We start from the raw sequence: 24,232 nt of genomic DNA, 5'->3' as shown, positions 1-24,232 counted from the left end.
CCCAACACCAGTCCCTCTGAACTGCGGAGATGGGAACCTGCACTCCAACACATCCCGCCGTCCCCGTGGGCTGAACCTACGTTAAACCACCTCACTCCCATTTACTCTTCAGTCTTCTTATCTTTCCCTTTCCTCTTTAGCCATTCACGCATCTTTTCATCCTACATAGTTGTGTTTATCTGTATACTATATACCTCTTTACTTCTGTATGCATCCTCTTTGGTTTGAAGCTGGCACGGTACTTACAGTAGAATATCTTTGGCTTTCCTCTGACAACCATGCCTCCATCCTTGCTACCCTCCCTGTTTTCCTTTCCCTGTTGCTTCATAACCTGGGTTGTGAGTAACTGAGTCCACTTTCCCTTCTTCCCTTTCTTTCCCCTCTCTCCTCCCTGATGAAGGAACATTTGTTCCGAAAGCTAGGAATGTAAATTTTTGGTTCTGTTTTTTTGTGTTTCTATCGGCTGTACTGAGCTGAGGTAAGTACTGGCCAGCCCCTCTATCCCTTTGTTAGTATTTGTTTCACATCTTTATATGAGATTTTCTATTAATCATTTGGACCTTAATTGTTTTAGGTTTATAGCGTGAATGTGAGTGCATGTACCACCCTAGATATGTGTGTTGGCTCAATGGGGTTGGAGTTTAACGTTTGTGTAATTCTTACTTGTGTATTTAAATTATCAGTATAATTTTTTTATGAAGTCTTGGGTTGTGTTTTTAGTTGACGATAATAGTAACTAAGGGATTGGTGGGTATCTTGGGGTTTCTTCTAGCTATTTCTGTCGGTCTAGGTTTTTGATCATCATCAGTCATCATCTTGGACAGTTCCCAGCTTCTGGCCGGGTCTGTATGCAACATAGGCCTCTCCATCGTCTTCTGTTGTGCCACCATCTCTGTCTTCACCTTGGTCCAGTCTTCTCCTTTCTTCTGGACACGAATCTCCACTCCTTTCAGCCATCTGTCTCTCTCTGTCTTCCTCTTGGTCTCTTTCCTTCCAATTTCATATCATGTATCCTCCTGGGTATGCTCTTTTCCTCAATTCTCTTAACGTGTCCATACCATCTCAGCCTTGATTTGTCTGTCTCGTCCTATAATGGTTCCACATCCATTAACTCTCTGTTCCTCTCATTTCTTAACCTGTCTATCTTTGTCACACCAATACTGTTTCTCAAGAATCTCATCTCATTAGCTTGTACTTAGAATTTCTCTATTCCTTTCAGAACCCATGTTTCTGAGGCATATGTCAAGAACGGGACATAGTTTGACTGGTATATAACCTTTTTACTGATTTGGTGTTTCTCCTTGCTCCATATCAGGCTTCTGAAACACTTTCGAAATTCTTCTGCGTTTCTCCCCCTCTCGTTTATTTCTGTTGTTTTTTTCTATCTTCCTGTATCAGGCTTCCTAGGTACTTGAAACTCTCCACTCTTCTCAGTCGTTCCCCACCAATTGTTGTTATTCCAGTCCCTCTCTCCTTATTTCTTGTTGTGATAATCATCTCACTCTTACTTATACTAAATTTCATCCCATATTCTTGCATTGTTTGCTCCCATATGTCCAACTGCTGTTGTACTTCCTCCTCCGTATTTCTGCAAATCATCAGATCAGCTGTAAACACCATCGCTTTCATCTTCCTTTCATCAATTATTTGTGCTACTGTACTCATATCATCGATACTACAATGAAGAGTAATGGTGAAAGTGCACTTCCCTGCCTCAAACCATTCTTCTGTCCAATCCAAGCTGATCTCTCTCCTGCCACTTTCGCATGGCTCACACTTCTATGATACATTTCCATTAGCCTCCAAATGATCTGTTTTGCTACTCCACTGTTCTCCGGGGTTTTCCACACTTTCTATGTACACTATCATATTCTTTTTCAATGTTCAGGAAGGTCATTAGTAGATCTTTTCCATATTAATAGTGCTGTTCCAGCAGTTGTCTTACAGCAAAAATTAGATCCACCTTGGACCTTCTTGTTCTGAAGCCATGTTGCTCTTCTCTCATTTTTCCTTCTAATTTTGCCCGAATTCGTGCTTCCAAAATTTTCTCAAAAATCTTTGTACAATGACTCGTCAGTCTTATCCCTTGATAGTTCTTGCACTCTTTTCTATTTCCCTTCTTAAAGATCAGAACAATTATTCCCTTCTTCCAGTCTTCTGCAGTCATCTTCTGTCTCCACACAATTTTCATTGCTCGATATAGCCATTGTATCCTCACCTCTCCTGCTGTTCTCACCATCTGTACACTTAGGTCATCCAGACCTGGTGACTTCCCTCCATTCATCTTACTCAATGCCACTTCTCTCCATGTAAGGTCTTTTTCTATTTGCTGTTCCTCATCTATTTTTTCCTCGGCTTGTTCCTCCTCATCCAAGTCTCCATTCAGGTTCAGGAGTTCTTCAAAATACTCCTTCCACATATTCTTGAGTTCCTCCTTATTCTTTACATCTTGTCCACTTTTGTTCACAATTCGAGCATAATCTGCCATACCGTTCTTCCTCCTGCTTTTAATCATCCCATATAACACCTCTTTTGAACTTTCACTATCCTCCTCCATCATTCTGGTCCACTATTCTATCCACTTTCTTCTTTCCTCTGCCACCACTCTTTTGCTTCTTTCTTTCTTGCCTGATACTCTTCTCTTGTCTCTACTGTTCTCTTCTGGAACCATTCCCTTAGAGCTCTATTCTTCTTCTATACTATATCCTTTGTTTTATCATTCCATCAGGGTGTTTCTTTCCATCAGTCTTCAGTCTGAAGTTTGATTTGATGCAGCTCTCAAAGCTACGCTTCCTGTGCAAGCTTCTTCATGTCTACATAACTACTGAAACCTAAATCCGTTGGAACCTGCTACCTGTGTTCATCTCTTGCTGTCCCTCTACAAATTTTACTCCCCACACTCCCATCCTATACTAAAATGATAATTCCTTGATGCCTAAGAATGTGTACTATCAACTGTTCCCTTCATTTAGTCAAGCTGTACCATAAAGCTCTTTTCTTCCAAATTCGAATCAATAACCTCCTCATTAATTACTCGATTCACCCAGCTAATCTTCAGTATTCATCTATAGCTCTGTTTCAAGTAGTTTGAGTCTCTTTGTCTCCAGTATTTATTACCCAAATTTTGCCTCCATTTGAAGCTGTGCTCCATGCAAATACTTTCCGAGAAGACTTACCAACGTTTGAATCTATATTCAGTGTTGCCAAATTTCTCTTTATCAGAAATGCTTTTTCTGCTATTGACAGTCTGCAGTTTGCACTGAGGTGACAAGTTATGAGATGCTTCCTAATATTGTGTTAGAGATCTTGTTTTCTGGAGTAATACACCAGCTTGATGCGGCATGGACTGCACAACTTGGAAGTCCCCTGCAGAAATTTTGATCCATGCTGCCTTTACAGCCATCTATAATTATGAAACTGTTGTCAGTGCAGCATTTTGTGCACAAACTGATGTCTTGATTATGTCCCATAAGTGTTCCGTGGTATTCATTTCAGGCAATCTGGGTGGCCAAATCATTCATTCAAATTGTCCAGAATGTTCTTCAAACCAGTTGTGAACAATTGTGGTCTGGTGACACAATGTATTGGCACTAAGTAGCTGAACTTAACCATTTCCAGTCCGTTCTGTATAAACACAGCCCATACCATTATGGAGCCACCACCAAATTCCACAGTGCCTTGTTGACAACTTGGGTTCGTGCCTTCATAGGGTCTGTGCCACATTCAGACCCTACCATCAGTTCTTACCAACTGAAAATGGGACTCATCCGAGCAGTCCACAGTTTTCCAGTCATCTAGGGTTTAACTGATGTGGTCACAAGCTCAGGAGAGGCACTGCAGATGATTGTGCTGTTAGCAAAGGCACTCACTTTGGACGTCTGCTGCTGTAGCCCATTAATACCAAATTTGCTCCACTATCGTAACGGGTACATTCATCGTACAACCCACAGTGATTTCTACAGCTGTTTAATACAGTGTTACTTGTCTATTAACACTGACAACTCGGCGCAAATACCACTGCTCTCGGTCATTAAGTGAAGGCACTCAGCCATTGCATTGTCCGTAGGCAGAGGTAATGCCTGAAATTTGGTGTTCTGAGCACACTTTTAAGACAGTGGATCTTGGAGTATTGAATCCCGTAACAATTCCCAATTGGACTGTCCCATACATCTAGCTCCAACTACCATTCCATGTTCAAATTCTGTTAATTGCTATTGTTCACTTCCATGTGAATCACCTAAGTACAAATGATGGCTCTTCCAATGCACTGCCCTTTTATACCTTGCATACTTCATACTACCACCAATTAAATATGTACATATTGTTATCACATGACTTTTGTCACCTCTGTGTATTAGATAATAAAGAAGTCCCCTGTAAAACTTTGGAGCGTATTATGTACAAAGGATGTTCAAACATTTTGCACAGTCTCAATTTTTTTTATTTTTTGCAGTAAGAGAACAAAATTTTTTGTGAACATATTTGGAACATTTAGCTATACATTGAGCCTACTCACTGTAGCCGCCATCAGCTGTGATGCATCTTTGGTAAAATTCTGGGGATTGACTTTTATGCCATCTCTTGACCCAGGAAAGATAGTCTTTCTCACTATCAAATGTTTACCATGCAGGTGTCTCTTTAGACTGCCAAAGAGGTATAAATCAGATGGAGCCAAGTCCCGGACTGTAGGCAGGATGAGGAACAATTTTCCAATCCATTTTCCTGATTTTTCTCCTGCATCATAAGGGCTGAGTGGGGTTTATAATTATGGTGTAGTCTGATCAGCTGACTCTGAAGCTGTGGTCTGCGGGTCTTAATGGCACGTCATAGCTTGTCCAATGACAAACAGTAATGGTCCCAGGTTCCAAAAGTCAATGAAAATGACATGACACTGATCCCAGAAGGAGGAGGCCATCACCTTTTGGCCTGCTGTTCGTGAAAGTCTTGGTCCCCTCTTCCGAGGGGAACCCGGATGACGCCACTCCATGGATCGGGTTTTGCTCTCAGGTTTGGACAAAAATAACCATGTTTCATCCTGGGTAATGACGCTGGTCTTGAAGAGGAACTCCATCAGTGACCGTTGTCACAACCTGACATCTACTTCATGGTCCATTATGGCTCACCTGTAAACAAAAGAAAATACTTTTATGTACCAACTTGTAGCTAAATGTTTCAAATATGTTTAGTCAATTTCATTCTCCTCCTACAAAAAATAAAAAAATAGAGATGACTGTGCTAACTTTTTGAACGTCTCTTGTACGTATATCATACATGAACATGCAAAAAAAATGGCATGTGGGTACTGCTATGTAGCTTCTACCTGAATCACCACAAATTTTGAATTGTTTTCTGGAATGTGTCTTTTGGAAGCTGATGCAGAATTATTACGTAACTTTATTTTTGTAAGGTGATAGTTTAAACTTTTGACTTCTCCTACTATTTGTGTACTAGTGCGTCTTTTGTAAAAAATGAGCAGCTCATAAAATATTTCATTGTTGTCACTTTCTCTTGTTACCATCTTAGATTTCGTTGGTGTTCTTGCTATCTGAAGTTACATTCTCAGATGCAATTAGGGATTTCTGCAGTCTCATGTAGTGGAATTACATTCTGGTTTGACATTGAAGGGCTTGCTCATGTAGTCAGCCAACGGTTGGGCAGTTTCACGTAATCATAGGGAGACAGTGTGTGTTTAGTGCTGAAATTACAAGATCGTAAAATGTAGTTTGGTGTTTGTTTGTTGCTTGTATATTAAATGACTCTGAAGGTAGAACAGCGGGTTGCTGCTAAGGTGCAGATTGGCCTGCTTAGCCATAACGAGTGGAATTAGGAGCACACCAACCACTGAAATGGAAGCCGTACTGGACATGCCTCCATTTCACCTTTGGGTTAAGATGGAGGCAACAGTTGGGGCATACAGACTTAGAACTGGCCAAAACTGAGTCTCATTTGGATATCCAGAATCACACACTAACATAGCGAGTGAGGTAAATATAGGCATCGCTGGGGAAATGCTCCCTGACTATATAACAACTCCGAACTGCTTCGACAAGCTTTACAACATAATAATTGGAAGTAGGGAACAGTGGGAGAAAACAGACACCGTATGGGGGACATCGTTTGGTTCACCAATGGCTCGAAAACATATAAAGGTGTTGGGGCAGGGTTGTATGGGGTTTAGCCAAGACTGGAGAGCAGCACCTCTCTAGGGAAACTGGCCTCTGTATTCCAAGCCGAAATTACTGCAGTCAGGGCATGTGTGGAGGAGAATATGAGTAGGTGCTACAATGACCGTAGCATCTACATCTATTGAGACAGACAGGCGGCTCTGAAATCATTGGCAGCTCCTGCAACAAGATCTAAGATTGTTGCAGATTGCCACAGGGCTCTGGTTCGAGCTAGGGGGAAGCAATAGGGTGTACCTAGTGTGGGTCCCTGGCCACTCGGATTTGTGGCAATGTACAAGCCGATAGATTGGCTAGGATGGGGGCAACAACTCCAGTAGGATATTGGACCAAGGTCCATTAACCAAAACATGGTAAGGTAATGATGCCCAAGCCATGTTTTAAAAGAAGCTCTGTAATCCTGGGATTGTACAGGAAAGAGATCAAACTCATGACTGGACTGATGACCGGCTATGGGAACTACAAAAAACACCTACACACAATGGGTATAATGGAAGAGGACCCTAAATGTAGGATCTGTGATGAGGGTGAAGAAACTGCATCACACCTAATCTTTGAATGCATGGCATTGGAGAGTAAAAGATACAGAATCTTTGGGACAACTAGACCTGCCTGAAGAAATTGTCTAACAAAAAACTGGTAGAGGGACTCCTTGCACTATTTAAGGGCACTGGTTGGCTTTACTAGATATGCAGGGAGCGATACCACACAATAAACCTAGTTTCGGTGCGGGCAGTGGCGGGTTAGACCTAAGCTGTTTTAGCTCTCCTGTTAAAATCAAATCAAATGACTCTACACCATTTCTTGGAATGTATGGTATTTGCTGCCTCTTTTTTTTTTTAATACATTGCACATCCTGAGCTTGGGGTCAGGTTGATTACTGAATAGTTAACTGAAACTGAAAATACAAAAGTCATCCTGTTTTACATTACAGGACTGCACTAGGTGCTGAAAGTTCCTTAGTGTCGTATTTCTTGGTGCATTTTACAGCCTTTGATTTTATTGTGATCTACATATGAGATATTGGGTTCAGTGCCTCCCTACCAAACATGTTTACTGTGTGCTATCCTCTCCCCTGGTGCATAAAACTAGCCACTGACATGACACTTCTTGTCCCCATTTATGATCATTTTATCAATCTTCATGGCATGTTGTAATTGAGTGGATCTGTGTTACACTTTCTTATTTGAAAGTGCACTCAAAAAAGCGTTAGAGCAAGGTAATAAATGTATGGAGCCTATTATTATTATTATTATTATTATTATTATTATTATTATTATTATTTGAATGGCTTCATATTCACTATTGAGTTTACTAATATCCACTAGTGCAAGGTTGACTTTAGTCGACTGACTGACTCACTCACTCACTCACTCACTCACCATGTGGTAGCCCAAACCACTAAGAACAGAAACTTGAAATTTGGAGATGGTGTTGAACTTAGACCGTAGGCATCGTTTAAGAAGGGATTTTTAGAAATTCCATCTCTAAAGGGGATGAAATATGTGATAAAAAGTTTTTGAAATATGTTGCTATTAAGGGAATTTTGAATCTAGTTCTGCGAAAGTGAAAGGGGTTTGAAACTGAATCCTTATTAAATAACTATAAAACATTTTTAAAGCTAAAACTATGAACATTGTTCATTTGACTTCTCGGTTAAAAATAAAAACTACACAGTACAGTGTTTTTCTAAATTCAACCCCTAAGGGGGTGAAATGGGTCTTAAAAAATTTATAAAAATATTTGGTTATATTAAAACATTTTAAAGCTCAAGTCGTGAAAATTGATATTCACTTCTCGATTAGGAATAAAGAAGTATGTATTTGGGGATGAAAGTTTCTATGGCAGTATTACCACAAGAACACAAAAGGTAGGATTAACAAAAACCTCGCTCCAGCTACCAGAATTTCCTGTCGGCCAGCACCACATCTGAAAAAAAATCGTGATTCGGCCTTAATCAACGTGAAAGGTTTAGAAGGTATTGCAATTTGTGAACAACACAAAAATTCGATCAAAGGAAAACTAAAACAAAATCTGTGCATACCCTACGGTCTACGTGAGTGAAGCAGTGAGCACTAAGATAGTAAAGAGAATAAAAATGATGTAAGGCTCTGTGACTTGTCAGCTTTGTCACATGCACCATCACAAATCATAAAGTACACTGTCACATTATTAGAACACACAAAACAAAGAGCTAAAGGCAGCTCCCTTAGCTAATTTTACTGTGATGGATGGGACAAAGACTCGTGAAACTAAGACTCACACTTACTGCACGTTGGTCTTAAAAAACCCGGCTTTGATGGGTAGTTGAATAAGGAAGAGGAAGGTACTAAAATGAAATTTACGGCTGAATCTGACTGAAAGGAGGGCTCCATTAACTCGAGGGATTGAGAAATTGTTTTGATTTGGTAATGGATGGATGTATGGGAGGTAAAATTGTAGAGGGAGACCAATGCTTGAAAACAGTAAGCACGTGCAAATGGGAGCAGGTTGTAGTAGTTATGCAGAGATGAAGAGGCTTGCAAAGGATACATTAGCGTGGAGAGCTAGAGCTAACCAGTCTTTTGATTAAAGTGCACAACATGAGATGATTAACATGTTCAGATAACTCTTCTGTACCTCTTTATAGATGCTATTCCTACCATCTGTTTCAATTCCTCTGAGACCCAAACTTGGTACTATCCAGTGAAGTATTAGAATGTCTTCTTTGTGGGTCATAAGTTACTTCACACTCACTCACCTTTCACCAGCCTTCAACCTGCCTCAGTAACCCAAACTATAGTATCATCTGTGGTAAATTTGACTCCTACGTGTCCAGGTTCTGTTATTAATTAGACCCAATAGCCGGCTGTTAAATAATTTTATACTCCATCAAACTTAGGCTTTTAGACTTTGGATTCACATAAACTATGAAGTCTGTGGTGGAATGTGCATAAAATGCCCCTTCTGATTTAAAGGAGTTGCATTTATAGTTTGTGGGATGACACAATATAATTGTGTACGAAAAGAGCAAATAAAATTTAATTCTAAAGAATTTACTAAGTAAATGTTGTATTTGAGTAATAACTACTGTGTACAGTGTCACAATTTTCTACGTAACTTATTTCAAACTTGACACTCTGGTGTGGCTTATTCTTTTCGTTAATGATCTGCTGGAATTACAACTGGTCTGCTCGGTTTTGTTTCAGTTGAAGAGTGTGGAAATCAAGAAAGAGCCGCCTGCCAATAATGTGTCCCCTTCCACAGAGAGGAGCGGCGATTCTAAATCACCAGTGCCTGACACTCCTAACGACGAGGGAGACGAGCAGATAACACCTGCCGAGCGCTCCTTGCTGCAGAAGATCATACGGAGGGGGCTCGTCGAAAATAAGAATGACATCGAGATACAGAGAAAGGATCCATCGTCGCCTCTATTCTCCATCAAAACTTTTGAAGCCCTTCACCTGTAAGTAAGGATTGTTCTATTTTTCTTATCATTATTGTCATTTACACTGTATTAAACACTGAAGGAGCAATGTCAGAAGATAGTAAGCCTTTTTTGTTCTTACCTGTTGTCAGATTCCTTCTCTCGGGGTGTTTAAAATATGTGTCACATATTCCAATAAGTAGTTGTATTGGTCAAAACTAGAACTTTTTGTATAATGATGCGTCCAGATACCAACAATACCTACATCCACATCTACATCCATACTCCGCAAGCCACCTGACGGTGTGTGGCGGAGGGTACCCTGAGTACCTCTATCAATTCTCCCTTCTATTCCAGTCACGTATTGTACGTGGAAAGAAGGATTGTCGATATGCTTCTGTGTGGGCTCTAATCTCTCTGATTTTATCCTCATGGTCTCTTCGCGAGATATACGTAGGAGGGAGCAATATACTGCTTGACTCCTCAGTGAAGGTATGTTCTCGAAACTTCAACAAAAGCCTGTACCGAGCTACTGAGCGTCTCTCCTGCAGAGTCTTCCACTGGAGTTTATCTATCATCTCCGTAATGCTTTCGCGATTACTAAATGATCCTGTAACGAAGCGCGCTGCTCTCCGTTGGATCTTCTCTATCTCTTCTATCAACCCTATCTGGTGCGGATCCCACACTGCTGAGCAGTATTCAAGCAGTGGGCGAACAAGCGTACTGTAACCTACCTGTCGAGATACGGGCCAGTATGTCCTAACGTTCCATCTGCCTGTTACGTAGAAGTAGACACTATAGGCACTGCTGTAAATGATTAACAATCTTTGACACTTTTTTTTCAGCCCTTCTTTGCAGTGTCACACACTTTCAGATACAGCTGGCTGAGTTCGCATTGGTCACATGCTTCTGAAATGTTTGCGTGCTGTTGATGGGTTGGGATACACCAATGCCTATTCATGTCCGCATAGCCCGAAATTCAATGGACTCAGGTCCAGTGAATGGGGAGGCCACGCTACTGGACTCCTCGACCTGTCCATTCCCCACAAAACATTGTAGTGAAGTATAAGGGAAGTCAAATGAAAACAGAACACCTGCCACTACGGAACCGTGGAATGTTTCCATACAAAAGTAATAATCAAACACTTTAAGACATTTATTCCACTGGGAGATGAGACAATCAATTCCTGTTTTATAGAATGTGGCCGTCTGCTGACGGTCCACACGTGTGCACCCAGTTTTGCTTTTCTTCATCCAACTGGAACGAACACCCACATGTCTTTCTTCAGGTAGCTAAAGATGTGAAAAATCACACTGTGTATCACCCGGAGGACATTGCAGTGCTTCCCAGCCGTGGTCCGATTGGCAGTGCGGAGGCAGGTGTTATTGTATGATGATTCTCTCAGACGTCATTCCAGACATTTTGACTTTATGGCACATCAGTTTCTGCACAGTGTCTTTGTAGCACTGTGCATTGACTGTGGTTTCATCCTTGAAAAACTCTGAGCATAGGGCTCATATGGTATGAGAAAGAGGTTATCGTGACCTTACTGGAACTTGTGTGAATAGCTTTGTATTTCTTCGGTGGGGGAGATGCACGATTTTTCTGTTGTTGGGTTTGCAGTTTGTCCACAGGCTGTTTGAATGCTGTCAGATGGAATCACTCTGTTGCACGATAACACCTACTCGCACACTGCCAATTGGGTAAAGGTTTTGATTCAACTGTTTGGTTGGGAAACACTGCACCATACTCTGTACAGTGTGGATCTTTCACTGTGTGATTTTCACATGTTTGGCGACCTGAACAAATACATGTGTTGGGCTAGGAAGTAGTAGATGTGGTTGTGGGTACATCAGCGATCGACCACTTTTTACAAAACAGGAATTTGTCTCATCTCCCAGTGGGATAAATGTCTTAATGTGTGTGGTGACAACTTTTGAATGGAACCATTCAATGGCCTCATTGTAGTGCAGTGCAATTAGTCCTAAAATGGCGTAACCTGAACATCCAAAGTAAGTTTCCACCCAACTCCAAATTGTTGTATACAGTCCACACATTGTTCGGTAGAAAGTTACATCATCTTAAGCGTCAGGTTTTTATCTGTTTTTCTTAAATATTTTGAGTTCTATACGGTTTAGTGCAAAAAGTGCCATATACAATAATAATCTACATTAAATTGTGGACAAAAATGACCCTGTGCATAATCTTGTTAAAGTGAATGGTTCCAGCATTATGAAGAGTGTAAATGTAGATTCTTTTTTTCATTTTTTAGTTTTTTTGGAAAAATGAAATTATGCATAAATAACTAAACAGTTTTAAGGCCTGGCCATACAGAATGCGGCCTGGCCGTCTGGCCTGTGGCCTAGTACCGCAGCTGGCAGGCCGCACTGTTGAATCGCTTGTTATTGTATGGCAACGGTCACACAGAGTGCGGCTCTGACGCCACAGCCTGCGGCTTTGACGCACCGGCTGCCGCCGGGTTGTCACAGATTACAGATTCGCTGCGAGCCGGAGGGGCTGCTTGCCCCTGTTGGTGCATTCAACTGCTCTGTCACACTGAAGGCAGCGGCGTGAGGCAGTTTTTGTCTTGCAGCTCATAGTGCATGCATCATGGACACAGAAAGACTTATAAAAGAGGCGAGACAATACAACTTTTTGTACGATACACGCGATCCTGATTTGGAGGTAGAATACTTTTTTCCTCGATGTACTCTTGATAGCAAGCTGGATTCTCGAAAATAGTGTTGTCAGTGTGATGTTCGTATGGACCAACGATCGCCAGGACGACTAGCGAAAAGAATTGTTTATAACAGAACAACTGGGATCCATTATCCTTTGGGCATTTTAACCTGATATGCTGCTTTCTGTCGGTGCTTCCAAGGCAGTTCGGAAACCCCCAAAGTTCTAGAAATCCTTCTTCAGATTTCTTCCACATCTCTGTTGTAGGAGTAGGTAAATAGTTGGGCTGTAGAACAGTCCATATTGCCTGGCACACTTCTCTCACAATTTCTGAGACTGTTTAATGTCCTAACTGAAAAGAAAAAGCTATGGTCTGGTGACTGTCGCCTGTAGCCAAGTACGTGGAAAAGATTAAAATAAATTATGCCGATAGAACGAATAGATGAGTTAACGACCAAAGATATGTTTGTTTAAATTCAATGACATTTTTATGAATACAATGAAACAAAACAATCTATTTAGTAGAAAGTTCGCTCAAGCGGGACATACAGAACTAGATGTTACTATCGTTTGCTGTATTCGTAAACACTGCAGATAAATTTATCACTCCACTCGTAACTACATTGTGGGATAGCACTTTTTTCCGCCGAACCTTTCATATGATACAGCAAAACTGAAGTGGAATAATTTATGACTTCTGTACGAAGCACAAAAAGGCCACAAATGGTAAAACTTACCTCAAACAAATGGCCAGTCTATGCCTTGTATCAATTGACTTTCTCCAGTTCGTTGTGCATTTCTCGGTGCTACATTTTTATCAGACAATGCAGTTCCTCGAAACATTCTCGCGACATACGAAAATATTTGAAGAACCTATCTTTGTCAGACTCTAGTTCAATATACAGACGATGGTATTCTTCTAAGCTTTCTCTCTTGCTATTAATGCTGTGCACCCAACATCTCCTCATCTTGGTGCCATTTCGTATCGCTAGTACGAGGAGGAGTTCTTCTTCGTCTGAACTACTCATTTTTGCACTAAAAATGAATTCGTGCAAAGATAACGTGTTCCGTGTGAAGCTTCCAAATCGTGTAACACCAAGACAATCGCGCTATGCACACAAGCTTAATAATGGGGTTCGGCCCCTTCCACAGTATAACAGGTGACGCAGAAGAAGTCGCTGCGGCTGGCCGGCCGTTGCCTGTGTGGCGTCTCTGGTCGCTGACGGGCGCGGACCCCCGCCGCACCGTCAGTCGACGCAGCCAGCGGGATTCTGTCTGGCCAGGCCTTTATTAAAAAGTAATATTGTACAATCACATTATAGTTCAAAAGAGGCTAAGAGTCACCACAGAAGGTTAGAAGCGGAGAAATACTGGGAACGAGAGCCAGTTTACCACAAGCTCGGCCACCAGTAAAGAGCAGTGCGTAAGGTCTCTGTCGACCATCTGCACCTGTCGCCCACCCCTCCCCCTCACACACTCTAATCTACTTTCTTTCCTTCAGTCGTATTGGGGAGACCTGTTGAATGTGTTTGTGAGTGTTATTTTTAGTGAAGTTCCGCTGTCATTTTTTTATTGTTCGTCTTTAGAATTCTGTACGAACTACGTGATAGTCACTTGAAAGTTTGTGAATTATGGCAGAGTGTGCTTTGAAACCTTGTAAGGATGTGGGTGGTGAACTAATTACTCAGACTACAAGAGCGGGTGGACAAAATAATTCAGTGCAGTGAAATTTTTAAAGATGATGATAGAAAAGTTCCTGCAGAATGACTCGCTTCAAGTACATGGTGAGTGTCGACAAATTTACATATTACGTACAAAGTCACCTCAAAAAGAAAAGGAACCTCCAGAAAAGATTCCATGCGAATCATTTGATTTTAAAACCATATGTTTTCTTTGTGGTTGGAAATGTAAGAAGGGTAGGGCGGATCCTCAAAATTACAGACCAATATGCGTAACATCAGTTTGTTGCAGGATTCTCGAACATGCAGCTAACTCTAAATATAGATAAATGTAAATTAATGCAGATGAATAGGAAAAAGAATCCTGTTATGTTTGAATACTCCATTAGTAGTGTAGCGCTTGACACGGTCACGTCAATTAGATATTTGGTCGTAACATTGCAGAGCGATATGAAGTGGGACGTGCATGTAATGGCAGTTGTGAGGAAGGCGGATAGTCATCTTCGGTTCATTGGTAGAATATTGGGAAGGTGTGGTTCATCTGTAAAGGAGACCGCTTCTGAAACACTAATACGACCTATTCTTGATTACTGCTCGAGCGTTTGGGATCCCTATCAGGCCGGATTGAGGGAGGACATAGAAGAAATTCAGAGGCAGGCTGCTAGATTTCATACTGGTAGGTTTGATCATCACGCGAGTGTTATAGAAATGCTTCGGGAACTCGGATGGGAGTCTCTGGAGGAAAGGCGATCATTTCATGAATCACTACTGAGGAAATTTAGAGAACCAGCATTTGAGGCTGACAGCAGTACAATTTTACTGCTGCCAACTTATATTTCGCGGAAAGACCACAGAGATAAGAGAGATTAGGGCTCGTACAGAGACACATAGGCAGTCATTTTTCCCTCGTTCTGTTTGGGAGTGGAATAGGGAGAGGAGATGCTAGTTGTGGTACGGGTACCCTTTGCACGCACCATATGGTGGATTGCGAAGTATATATATGTAGATGTAGATGTAGATGTAGTATGTATAGGAATCCAGGTAAAGAAAAGTAAAAGTTTAGTATAGAAACTTGAACTGATTGAAAACATCCAAATGGAAGCAAATAACAGGCACATAAAGTTGGGAGACGAGGTAAGTGTGAGGCTCTTTCTGGTCATAGATCTCGTCAGTTCTAATGGGAGATATCACTGGCATTGTTACCAGACATTTCAAAAGCCAGGATGATCATGGCCCGAAAAGAGAGCAGCAACAACTAAAGGTGGATCAAGTGCTGATGCCAAAAGAGAAGATGCTTTTGAAAATCTGTGTGATTATTTGAAGGAAAATGAGGAATGTCAGTAGGCTTTCAAAGAATTGCAAAATATGTTTCTTCAGCTGAGTCCCCAAGTTGAGCCATATCCTGATACACACTTGAAAAGAAAACTTATCCAGCACTATGGTAATAATTTGAATTTTACAGTTTTACCAGGGAAAAGAAGTGTGATTCGTTTTTCTGGAGCAACTACTAATATTTTATCAGACAACTGATATAGAAATCGGAACTCTGATAATGAAGCTCTGGAGGAATTGAGTGTAATCAAAACTGCAGCAGCTGTTATTGAACATAAGGTCAAGTCCAAAAGCTACTACTATTCGGTTTCCAATGATTGGAGAAATTTGTAAAGGAGGTGCTGAACTGGTACATGAAATGCTCAATGTCTTCATAACTGGAATCATACAGCCTACTTCTAAAAGTCAAACACCTGAGAAAATTCAAAGGATGAAACAAATTACTGAAAGAAAAAAAAAAAAAAAAACTTAAATATGTTACATTATAATAATTGCTGCACATAGATCGCTTTTGTCCCCTGTCCAACTTGGAACGGGTATTTCATTGCACAGAAAATTTGGTTCAAAGGTCTTGATAAAAATTTAGTGCAATTTTGGTGTGTGTGTGTGTGTGTGTGTGTGTGTGTGTGTGTGTGTGTGTGTGTGTGTGTGTGTGTGTACCTTACAAGGAATTTGTAAAATATAAAAGATCAGTCGCTTCCCAAGAGAGCACAAGAATTGAGAACAGATACAAGACGTACAACTTTGCTTCTGCCGTTTTTTCCCTAACATTTGAGGCTTTAAACAAACAAATTGATGTATCATTCAATGTATTTTCCATCACTGGCCACTACTTTCTCCCATCTTTCGGGCAGTGTACGAATCCAGTGTTGAAAAAATTGTACATCTTTTGAAGTGATCCACGAATCAAACCAATTTGACTTCTTCATGAGCTGGGTGTGTTGGTCAGCCAGGCCATGCATCATGATCTAAACAGGTGATAGTCAGAGGGAGCAATGTGTGGAGAATATGGCGGGTGGGGTAGGACTTCCCATTTTAACGTTTCCAAGTACGTTTTGACCTCTTTTGCAGCGTGGGGTCAAGCATTGTTGTGCTGCAAAATCTCTTTATTGTGCCTTTCCATTTGTCTTTTAATGCTCTGCTCAAATGCATTAACTGCGTTCAATAATGAGTACCTGTGATTGTTTCACTTGGTTTTAACACCTCATACTACACAATGCTAATCCCACCAAATGCAGAGCATGATCTTAGAGCCGTGAATATTCGATTTGGCCGTCGATGTGGAAGCATGGCCGGGATATCCCCATGATTTTTTGAGTTTAAGGTTATCGTTATGAACCCATTTTTCATTCCCAGCCACAGTGCGATGCAGACATCCCTTCCGTTTTTGTCTCTGAGGCACCTGTTCACAAAACACAAATGCCGTTCAATGTCTCTCGGTTTCAGCTCACACGGGGCCCAAGTTTCTCCTTTCTGAATCGTGCCCATAGCCTTGAGACGAAATGGCTTGATGTGTCACTCCCACTAATCGTGCCAATTCTTCTTGAGTTTGACGTGAGTCTCCACTCAGCAATGTCTCCAATTCTGCATTTTACAAAACATTCTCTCTTCCACCCTATGCCAGTCTGACATTCTTGAAGTGTTGAAACAACTCGCGGCACATTCTTTCACTAATAGCGTCCTTACCGTACGTACTTGAGAGCATTCGATGAGACCCGGCCACTGTTTTCTTCATATTGAAACAAAACAGTAACACCTCCCGCTAATGATGAGAATTATGCTCGTAAACAGACATTTTCAGCCAAGAACAACTTTATGATGCAGACACAAATAGACTAGTTTCTGAATGAGGTTTCTTTCGACTGTTACTTACCACTGTCGCTGCCTATCGGCAAATGGCAGAAGCAAAGTTAGTTTTCGGTAATGCAAACTATGATGTCCAAAATCTGGATGTATGTAACACATTTCATGTCGTGGGTAGAACTGCTTGCAGAACACCTAAAGCCACTCTTCAGGTAGAGGACGATGTACTCGAAAGAATGTTACTGCTGTTGCTGTTGGAAAAACGAGACCTGTTTGATTTGCAACCTTACAGAGCCCCAAGTACATCTGGCTGTTCGAAAATAGTTGCTACAAAAATGGCTTCTTTGAAAATAAAACCACTGTCACGTGAACATGGCCGAACATTTAATTTGTTTTGGTTGAGTGGTACCTGGGGTTGGAGGTCCCAGAAGAATGTAAACCTGGTTGGAGTGGTCGCATGGAAATGCTGTTTGCAATGAGAGTGTTGCAGACTTCCACTATAGTCCCTCTTCCATTCATCAACTTGGCTCCTTGAAATCCATCAGTTATTTATACAGCTCTTCTTCAAGCTGCCACAAAAGGGACCAGCAATGTATAAAGCATAACAATGGTGATCTTTGATTAGCCTTCATACATTAAAGCTCATGAAATAATAATAGCAGCAGCAGCAGCAGCAGCAGCAGCAACAGCACCTGTTGACACCTATTGAAGTCACTCTCCATTCGACTAGGAGGTTTTTACGTGTTAATGTCCTCTTTGTCAGCCATTGGCAGGAAGTGGCACGGAGGAGTTAAACACTACTGTCTATGTCGAAAACGGTGTTCAACAAATGGTGAACGGGAAAACGTATTCCAGGGTCAGTCGTTCCCTCTTCCTACTCAGAGGCACTCATTACTGTATTTTTGAAAACTAATAAAGCTCTCATTAGTGTGGATAAAGATGAGCAGGGTTGCCACAAGTTCTGAAAATCAGGGAATTTCAAACACTTAGAGGAAATCGGGAAAATACCTGGGGAAATTAGTGGGAAAAAACTGGAAAAATCTTATATTTGTCTCAGTAGATGAAATGGTTTGTTTACTAAGTCGTCGTACATCATCACTTGCTGCGTGCAGCTGAGAGGATGCACTGCTTCCCTGCTCCCTCATTCTTACTGCTTCTCCCCTTCCTACCACTGCTAGCCGCTAACCTATCAGCTGCCGATGAGAGGCAGGCAGGCATGAGGAGTGGTATGTTTGGAGCTAATTGTCAGAGACTGTAGATGCAGCGGCTGAAGACGGTGGTCATGTGTGCACGAGTTTAGTCTGTGTGCTTTTGTGAATGTGTGCTCTCATTTTCTGACAAATGCTGTGGCCAAAGATTTAGTTGTCAGTGTGTGATTGTCTTTTCCATGTGCCTGTCTGCGGCTCAGCGATCATCTTAATGGTGAGTTGCTACCTATCCTCATTAGTATAGATTCTCGGAGTATCTGAGCAGGTGTTATGTTGCACGGATTGATCACCATGGTCTCATTTCATAAACATGCTGTCTGTGACACGTGAACAAGAGGGCACATGAGTGGCCAAAACTGCAGGCCATTTCTGCGGGCATCTCTAATGGATCAGATGTTCAAGCCCTGCTCATTGGATCACCAATATGCCTGTGGCAGAATGTGGTAGATTTTCGGGGTTTATCCATGGATGCAGGACAGAGATGCACCCTGGGAGATCAGAGGCTGTGGGCAGTGGATTCCAGGAATTGTGACTGTCACACCGCAAGCTCATTGTACAGTGTGGCATTTTATAGATATTTCTATTGTAGTACATTTTGACGCTTTAGAATAAGAAAATTGTGGCAGTCACTGGTAATTTGTATGCTATATACTAAGAGATTTCTCGGGAGGAATCTCACAATACTTGTAAAATAATAGACATAACACAGTGGGTAATAACAGACAATAACAAACATAGTAGAACCAACATTTTATTGGTGGTCACCTATAGGGTTGGTTTACACAACTCTTCTCTGCCTTATACACTTCTTTCAAGAGGCCTACTTTTTTCTGAGGTTATTTCTGTAGTGTATTTTAAATCTGTCTTGTGACTCCAAGGAAATGCTTTTTTTTTTTTTTTTCGCCAGATGTGTTTTGTTTTATTGAAATAAAATAACAGCAGTGGTCTTAATGGAACATGCATACATTTGGCTTCCTTTCTCCATCTAAAAACAGTTCATTACAAAAGATGTTGATGTTAGTACTTAAGATTTTTGGTCACATGGGGAAAAAATACAGAAGTCCTTACTTTTTTTTGTCAACTTATGTCTTTACTTACCCTAGAGATCACAAAATTGGCCAGGGAAAAATGCGAAAACTTGTCTGGAAATCGGGGAATTTCACTTGGGGACACTTCTGGCAATCCTGATGAGCTCAGTTTTGTCTATCCAACTTTAAAGTGTGATAATGCATCTTGTGATAAGATCATGTAGTCATGTACAGTGAAGAACCCTGTACAAATTTTGGAAAACCAACTTCAATGTTGAAAAGAATCAGGACAAACACAAAAACAGTGGATTCACTTCATAGAAATGATTGAGCTTATTTGAATGTTTATTAGAGCTGAGAGGAGTGGGGACTTTCTCCTTCTCCTCCACCTTCACCGTGTCCATCAAATGCTCCCAATTTTTGTGCATGTCCTCACTTAAACTATGGTAAATCTACACGTGTTTATGTGCAAGACTTGCTGGAACTTTTCAGCTCAGTGAGCCCAGAAAACAATTTGTTCATTAATTGTGGTTGTTTCACCATCCGACACACTGAAAAGTTTTGGTCTGGAGTGACATGACCATCGAACAGGTATTGATGAGATTCTTGAGTAGCATTGGTGGATTGACTGGACTCACATCAATAACAGCAGCAACTATTATTGCAACTTGGATTAACTCCATGCCAGCTCAGTTTGTTCTCGGGTGTGTGAAGCAATGGAAGAATTTGCAGGTGTGCGCAGTGTCTAACCAGAGCAGCACGTGGAGCTAAGAGAGGCAAGGCAGAGAAGAAATTGCAAGGACTTGTAAACTTTTATTTGTGGGCTTGAGGAACAGAATCCTCTTTTCACAAGCCTCTTTTCCCTTAAAAACTAGCACCTCTTGAGAAGGTGGTGTTGTCGTTCCTACAAAGGCCTATCACTAACATATCATGGCCTCTAAAATCACAGTTTGCTTTTACAAATCATAATTCTGTATAAAAAATTAGTTTCCTTAGTGATAATGTCATATTTATTCAAAACCTCCATAACTCTGGAACCATTCACTTTAACAAGATTATGCATAGGACCATTTTTGTTCACATTAAAAATGTAGATTATTTTTTTATAGGGCACTATTTGCACCAAGCCACATAGTTTTTGAAATATTTAAGAAAAATTGATAAAAACTACTAATTTACCAACGTCTCCCCCCCCTCCCCCTCCAAGCCTGATGCTTAAAATGATGTAACTTTTCACCAAACAATATGTGGACTGTATAGAACAGTTTGGAGCTGGAAGGAATCTTTTACTTTAGATGTTGAGGTTTGAGTCTAATTGCACCATACTAATTAGTTTTCTTTTGACTTGTAGTTGCATGTTCCATAGAAAATGGTGTGGTGCTTCTTTGTGGATGAACCAGTTATTGCCTTTCTGCAATGGTGTTGTTGTCTAACAGTGCCGGTAATTAATTGTGCAGAAATTGGTGATATACAACATCTGTTAATCTGACAAAATATATGGCCCTAAGAGTCTGTCACCAACAATTTCTGCCCATACGTTGATATTGAAGTTATCCCAAAGCTCCACCTCTACGATTACTCAAGGATTTTCATCTACCCTCACATGCATATTATGGTAATTAATTATACCATCGCAGACCTCTTACCTCAGCCTGCGACCTCTATTCCCTCCGATGATCTCTGCGTTGCCGTCTCCCACGTGGTGGTGTCCCTTTGGCATCGTAATTGGTCCTCCTTCCACGGGAATAAGCTTCGGATTCTCAAGCCTCTCCTGGCGCCTTGGATGACCACCTCTCGACCCTCCCGCCGGGAGGAGATTATTTTAACTCGGCTGCCTATTGGGCACTGTGTTTTTTAGCCATTGTAATTTGCTCAATGGTGCTGCCCCACCACTTTGTACGCTTTGCGCCCAAATATTAACTGCCTGTCACTACCTGCTGGAATGTTTTTTTTTTTTACTAATTTATGTTCCATCTTGGGTTTGCCATCTGATTTATCAGTTGTTTCAGCAAATGACACGCGGGCTGTCACCCGAGGTTTACCTTGTATCTGCTGAAGCAATATGCTGAAGGCCATTTAATTTTTAGTTTTGGATCTCCATTTTTGTATGGTTTTTCAAGCCCTTTCTCTGCATGCCTTGATTAGATGTCTCCTATTCTTTCCATGGGACTGACATATAGTCGTTTCCCTTCTCTCTTAGTTTGCATTCTTTAGTTTTGACTTGGGCGCGTATGACCTCAGTTGTTTTTTGTGCCCTAAAACCAACCCAACAAACAATTAATTATGCCATCTGTTATGAAGCCTGCCTCATCTGTAATTAAACTTTGTTCCTCAGAAGTAAAATGTCCTATATCTCAACAGTTGTTGGTTTCTGTACATTTGTGACCAATAATACCTCCTGTAGGAATATGTGACACTCTGTTTAAGGATTTAATACTGTTTTCTGAAGGCAGACCACACGTCTTGTAGACTTTGTAGCTAATACTAAGAAAATAACAGTAATTTTAGTTGATAATCCCCTGTAAGTCCTACAATATTTATGACTCTCATTGTTTCCCATGAGGAATTGATTTTCAATGTATAAAATGCCAAAGTGCTGACTGGTCTGGCATCATACTGTATGTCCCCCTATAACTGGCTGCATAAATCAACTCGGAGATTGTAGGAATGCAGAGGCATACAACCTGTAGTAATACTGCCCCCTGTTTGATTCCCGGCGGGGTCAGGGATTTTCTCTGCCTCGTGATGACTGGGTGTTGTGTGCTGTCCTTAGGTTAGTTAGGTTTAAGTAGTTCTAAGTTCTAGGGGACTGATGACAGTAGATGTTAAGTCCCATAGTGCTCAGAGCCATTTTTTTGAGGTGATCGACAGATCACAATCGAAGATCTTGCTGCGCAACTGAATGTGTCTGTTGGTAGTGCTGACACACTTATTCACTAGTTGTGTTCGTCAGGCAGCGAGTAACCTGGTGGTCACCCACCACTAACAGAAGATCCTCAGGAAATTGAAGAAACGGCTTCAATGTGTCTGACATCACAAAAACGCAAATGTTCTTCTCGTCCTACGTAGACAAAACGAGGCCTCACACAACCCTGCGCAACTGAGAGTAGTTCGCAAAGCTTCAGTAGACTGTTCTTCCTCATCCACTCTACAGCCTGGATCTCCCATCTTTGTTTGTATCAATGAAGGATGGACTCTGCGGAAAGCAGTACGTGGACGATGGAGAGGTTATTGACACAACAAGCTGGCTTTGATGTCAACCAGTAGAGTGGTACCATGTGGGCATACACTCTCTCCCAGTGTGGCTTAAGGCTGTTGCATTGAATGGAGATTATAGTGAAAATGAGGGTTTTCTTGCCTAAAGAGTGGGGAATAATTTGGTGTGTTAGACTCCAATATAAACCAATCTGATTTCAGAGAAAAAAAGTTGCATTACTTATTGAATGACTATTGTAATTTACTCAACATAGCATAATTTAATGTGACTGTATTCCATTACCCTCACTTTACTTTTGCTGATGTTAATTTTATGTCTTTTCAAGACACTATCTGTACCATTCAGCTGCTCTTCAAAGTCCTTTGATGCCGCTGAAGAATTAAAACGTCATTGGCGATCCTCAGTGTTTTTGTTTCTCATCTGCGAACTTTAATAGCCTTTAGCAAATTTCTCCTTCATTTCCAGTAATGTTTCTCTCTTATCTCCGTAGACTATTAATGGAATGTAACAATATTAGAGAAGAAAAGTTGCCACTCACCATATAGCGAAGATGCTGAGTCACGATAGGCACAATAAAAAGATTCACATGATTATAGCTTTTGGCCATTAATGCCTCTGTCAACAATAGACACATATATGCGCGCACACACACACACACACACACACACACACACACACACACTCACTCACTCACTCACTCACTCACTCAAACACAACTCGCTCACATGACTGCAGTCTCAGACAACGGGAAACCACACTGATAGATACTATTAATAGCGTATTCAGGATAGTTTAGTCAGTATTAACCAGTACTACAACTGCCACCTTACGATAACACATTGCTGGACACAATTGGCACGTAAATAGATTATTCAGTCGCTTAAATAGATTATTCAGTCACTTAAATGTGACCATCTGTCGGAAGCCTGAATATCTGTCATTTGCTTTGTAGACCACTGTGAAATCTGCAGGAGTCGTCGGTGGGGTTGTGGAAGGTACACGGTCAGGGATGTGGGGCAGACTTGGATCTCGAGTCAGTAAAGTGAGGAGCAGCTATGACGTCCCCCGAGGTGTCTCGGGAACACTTGGCTGAGCTGAAGTTGGCGATGCTCACTGGTAGTCAGCCAGAGCAATGAGCAGCAGCGTGACTCAGATGAGTAGGAGTGTGACACGTGCACACTGCTAGCACATTTCCAACTTCACTGTGAAGTACTAAATACTAACACTATGCAAATGCGGCTGTTGCTGTTCGTCCTTCAAACTAAATGTTTAACATGTTGATTGCCATGAGGCTGCCACTGGAAGTTGGGGTACTCAAAGGTTTGTTTCTGCTGGGTTACTTGTCTCCAAGCGGAAGGCCATCATCAGGTTGAAGAAACGACATCAGCATGTTTGTTACCACAAAAATGCAATCGAACTTCTCCTTCTCCTTGACAGTGCATAGCCTCAAACAAGTCTGCACAACTGAGGTTGCACATGATGATGTGGTGTGGTCTGACACTGCAGTAAACATTATTTTATGTGTGGCAGACGTATTAAGCATGCAATCGCTGCGGCTGTGACAAAATTTTATATGCTGCTTAACATTGGTAGTGCATGAAATCACAAAACCGACATGTCACCTTTTTTTTGAGTGTTGGAACTTACCTTGAGCTGCTTGCAGAAAGGTTAAGAATGGGCTGCATTTTTTATGAATA

At 41.3% G+C, this 24,232-nt stretch overlaps 1 protein-coding gene across 1 annotated transcript in view; it reads left to right on the top strand.

The window, feature by feature from the left end:
* Nucleotides 1-24,232, top strand: part of LOC126295226 (DEAD-box helicase Dbp80-like) — a 123,734-nt gene that overhangs the window by 5,058 nt on the left and 94,444 nt on the right. The window contains exon 2 of the mRNA XM_049987571.1: nt 9,371-9,627. Within this exon, the coding sequence (XP_049843528.1) occupies nt 9,371-9,627 (257 nt within the window). The remainder of the gene's footprint in view (nt 1-9,370; nt 9,628-24,232) is intronic.

The sequence above is a fragment of the Schistocerca gregaria genome, chromosome 11, assembly GCF_023897955.1.
Source record: "Schistocerca gregaria isolate iqSchGreg1 chromosome 11, iqSchGreg1.2, whole genome shotgun sequence".
Taxonomy (NCBI): domain Eukaryota; kingdom Metazoa; phylum Arthropoda; class Insecta; order Orthoptera; family Acrididae; genus Schistocerca; species Schistocerca gregaria.
Note: the sequence above shows the minus strand (reverse complement) of the source record. Positions and strands in the feature narration are given on the sequence as shown.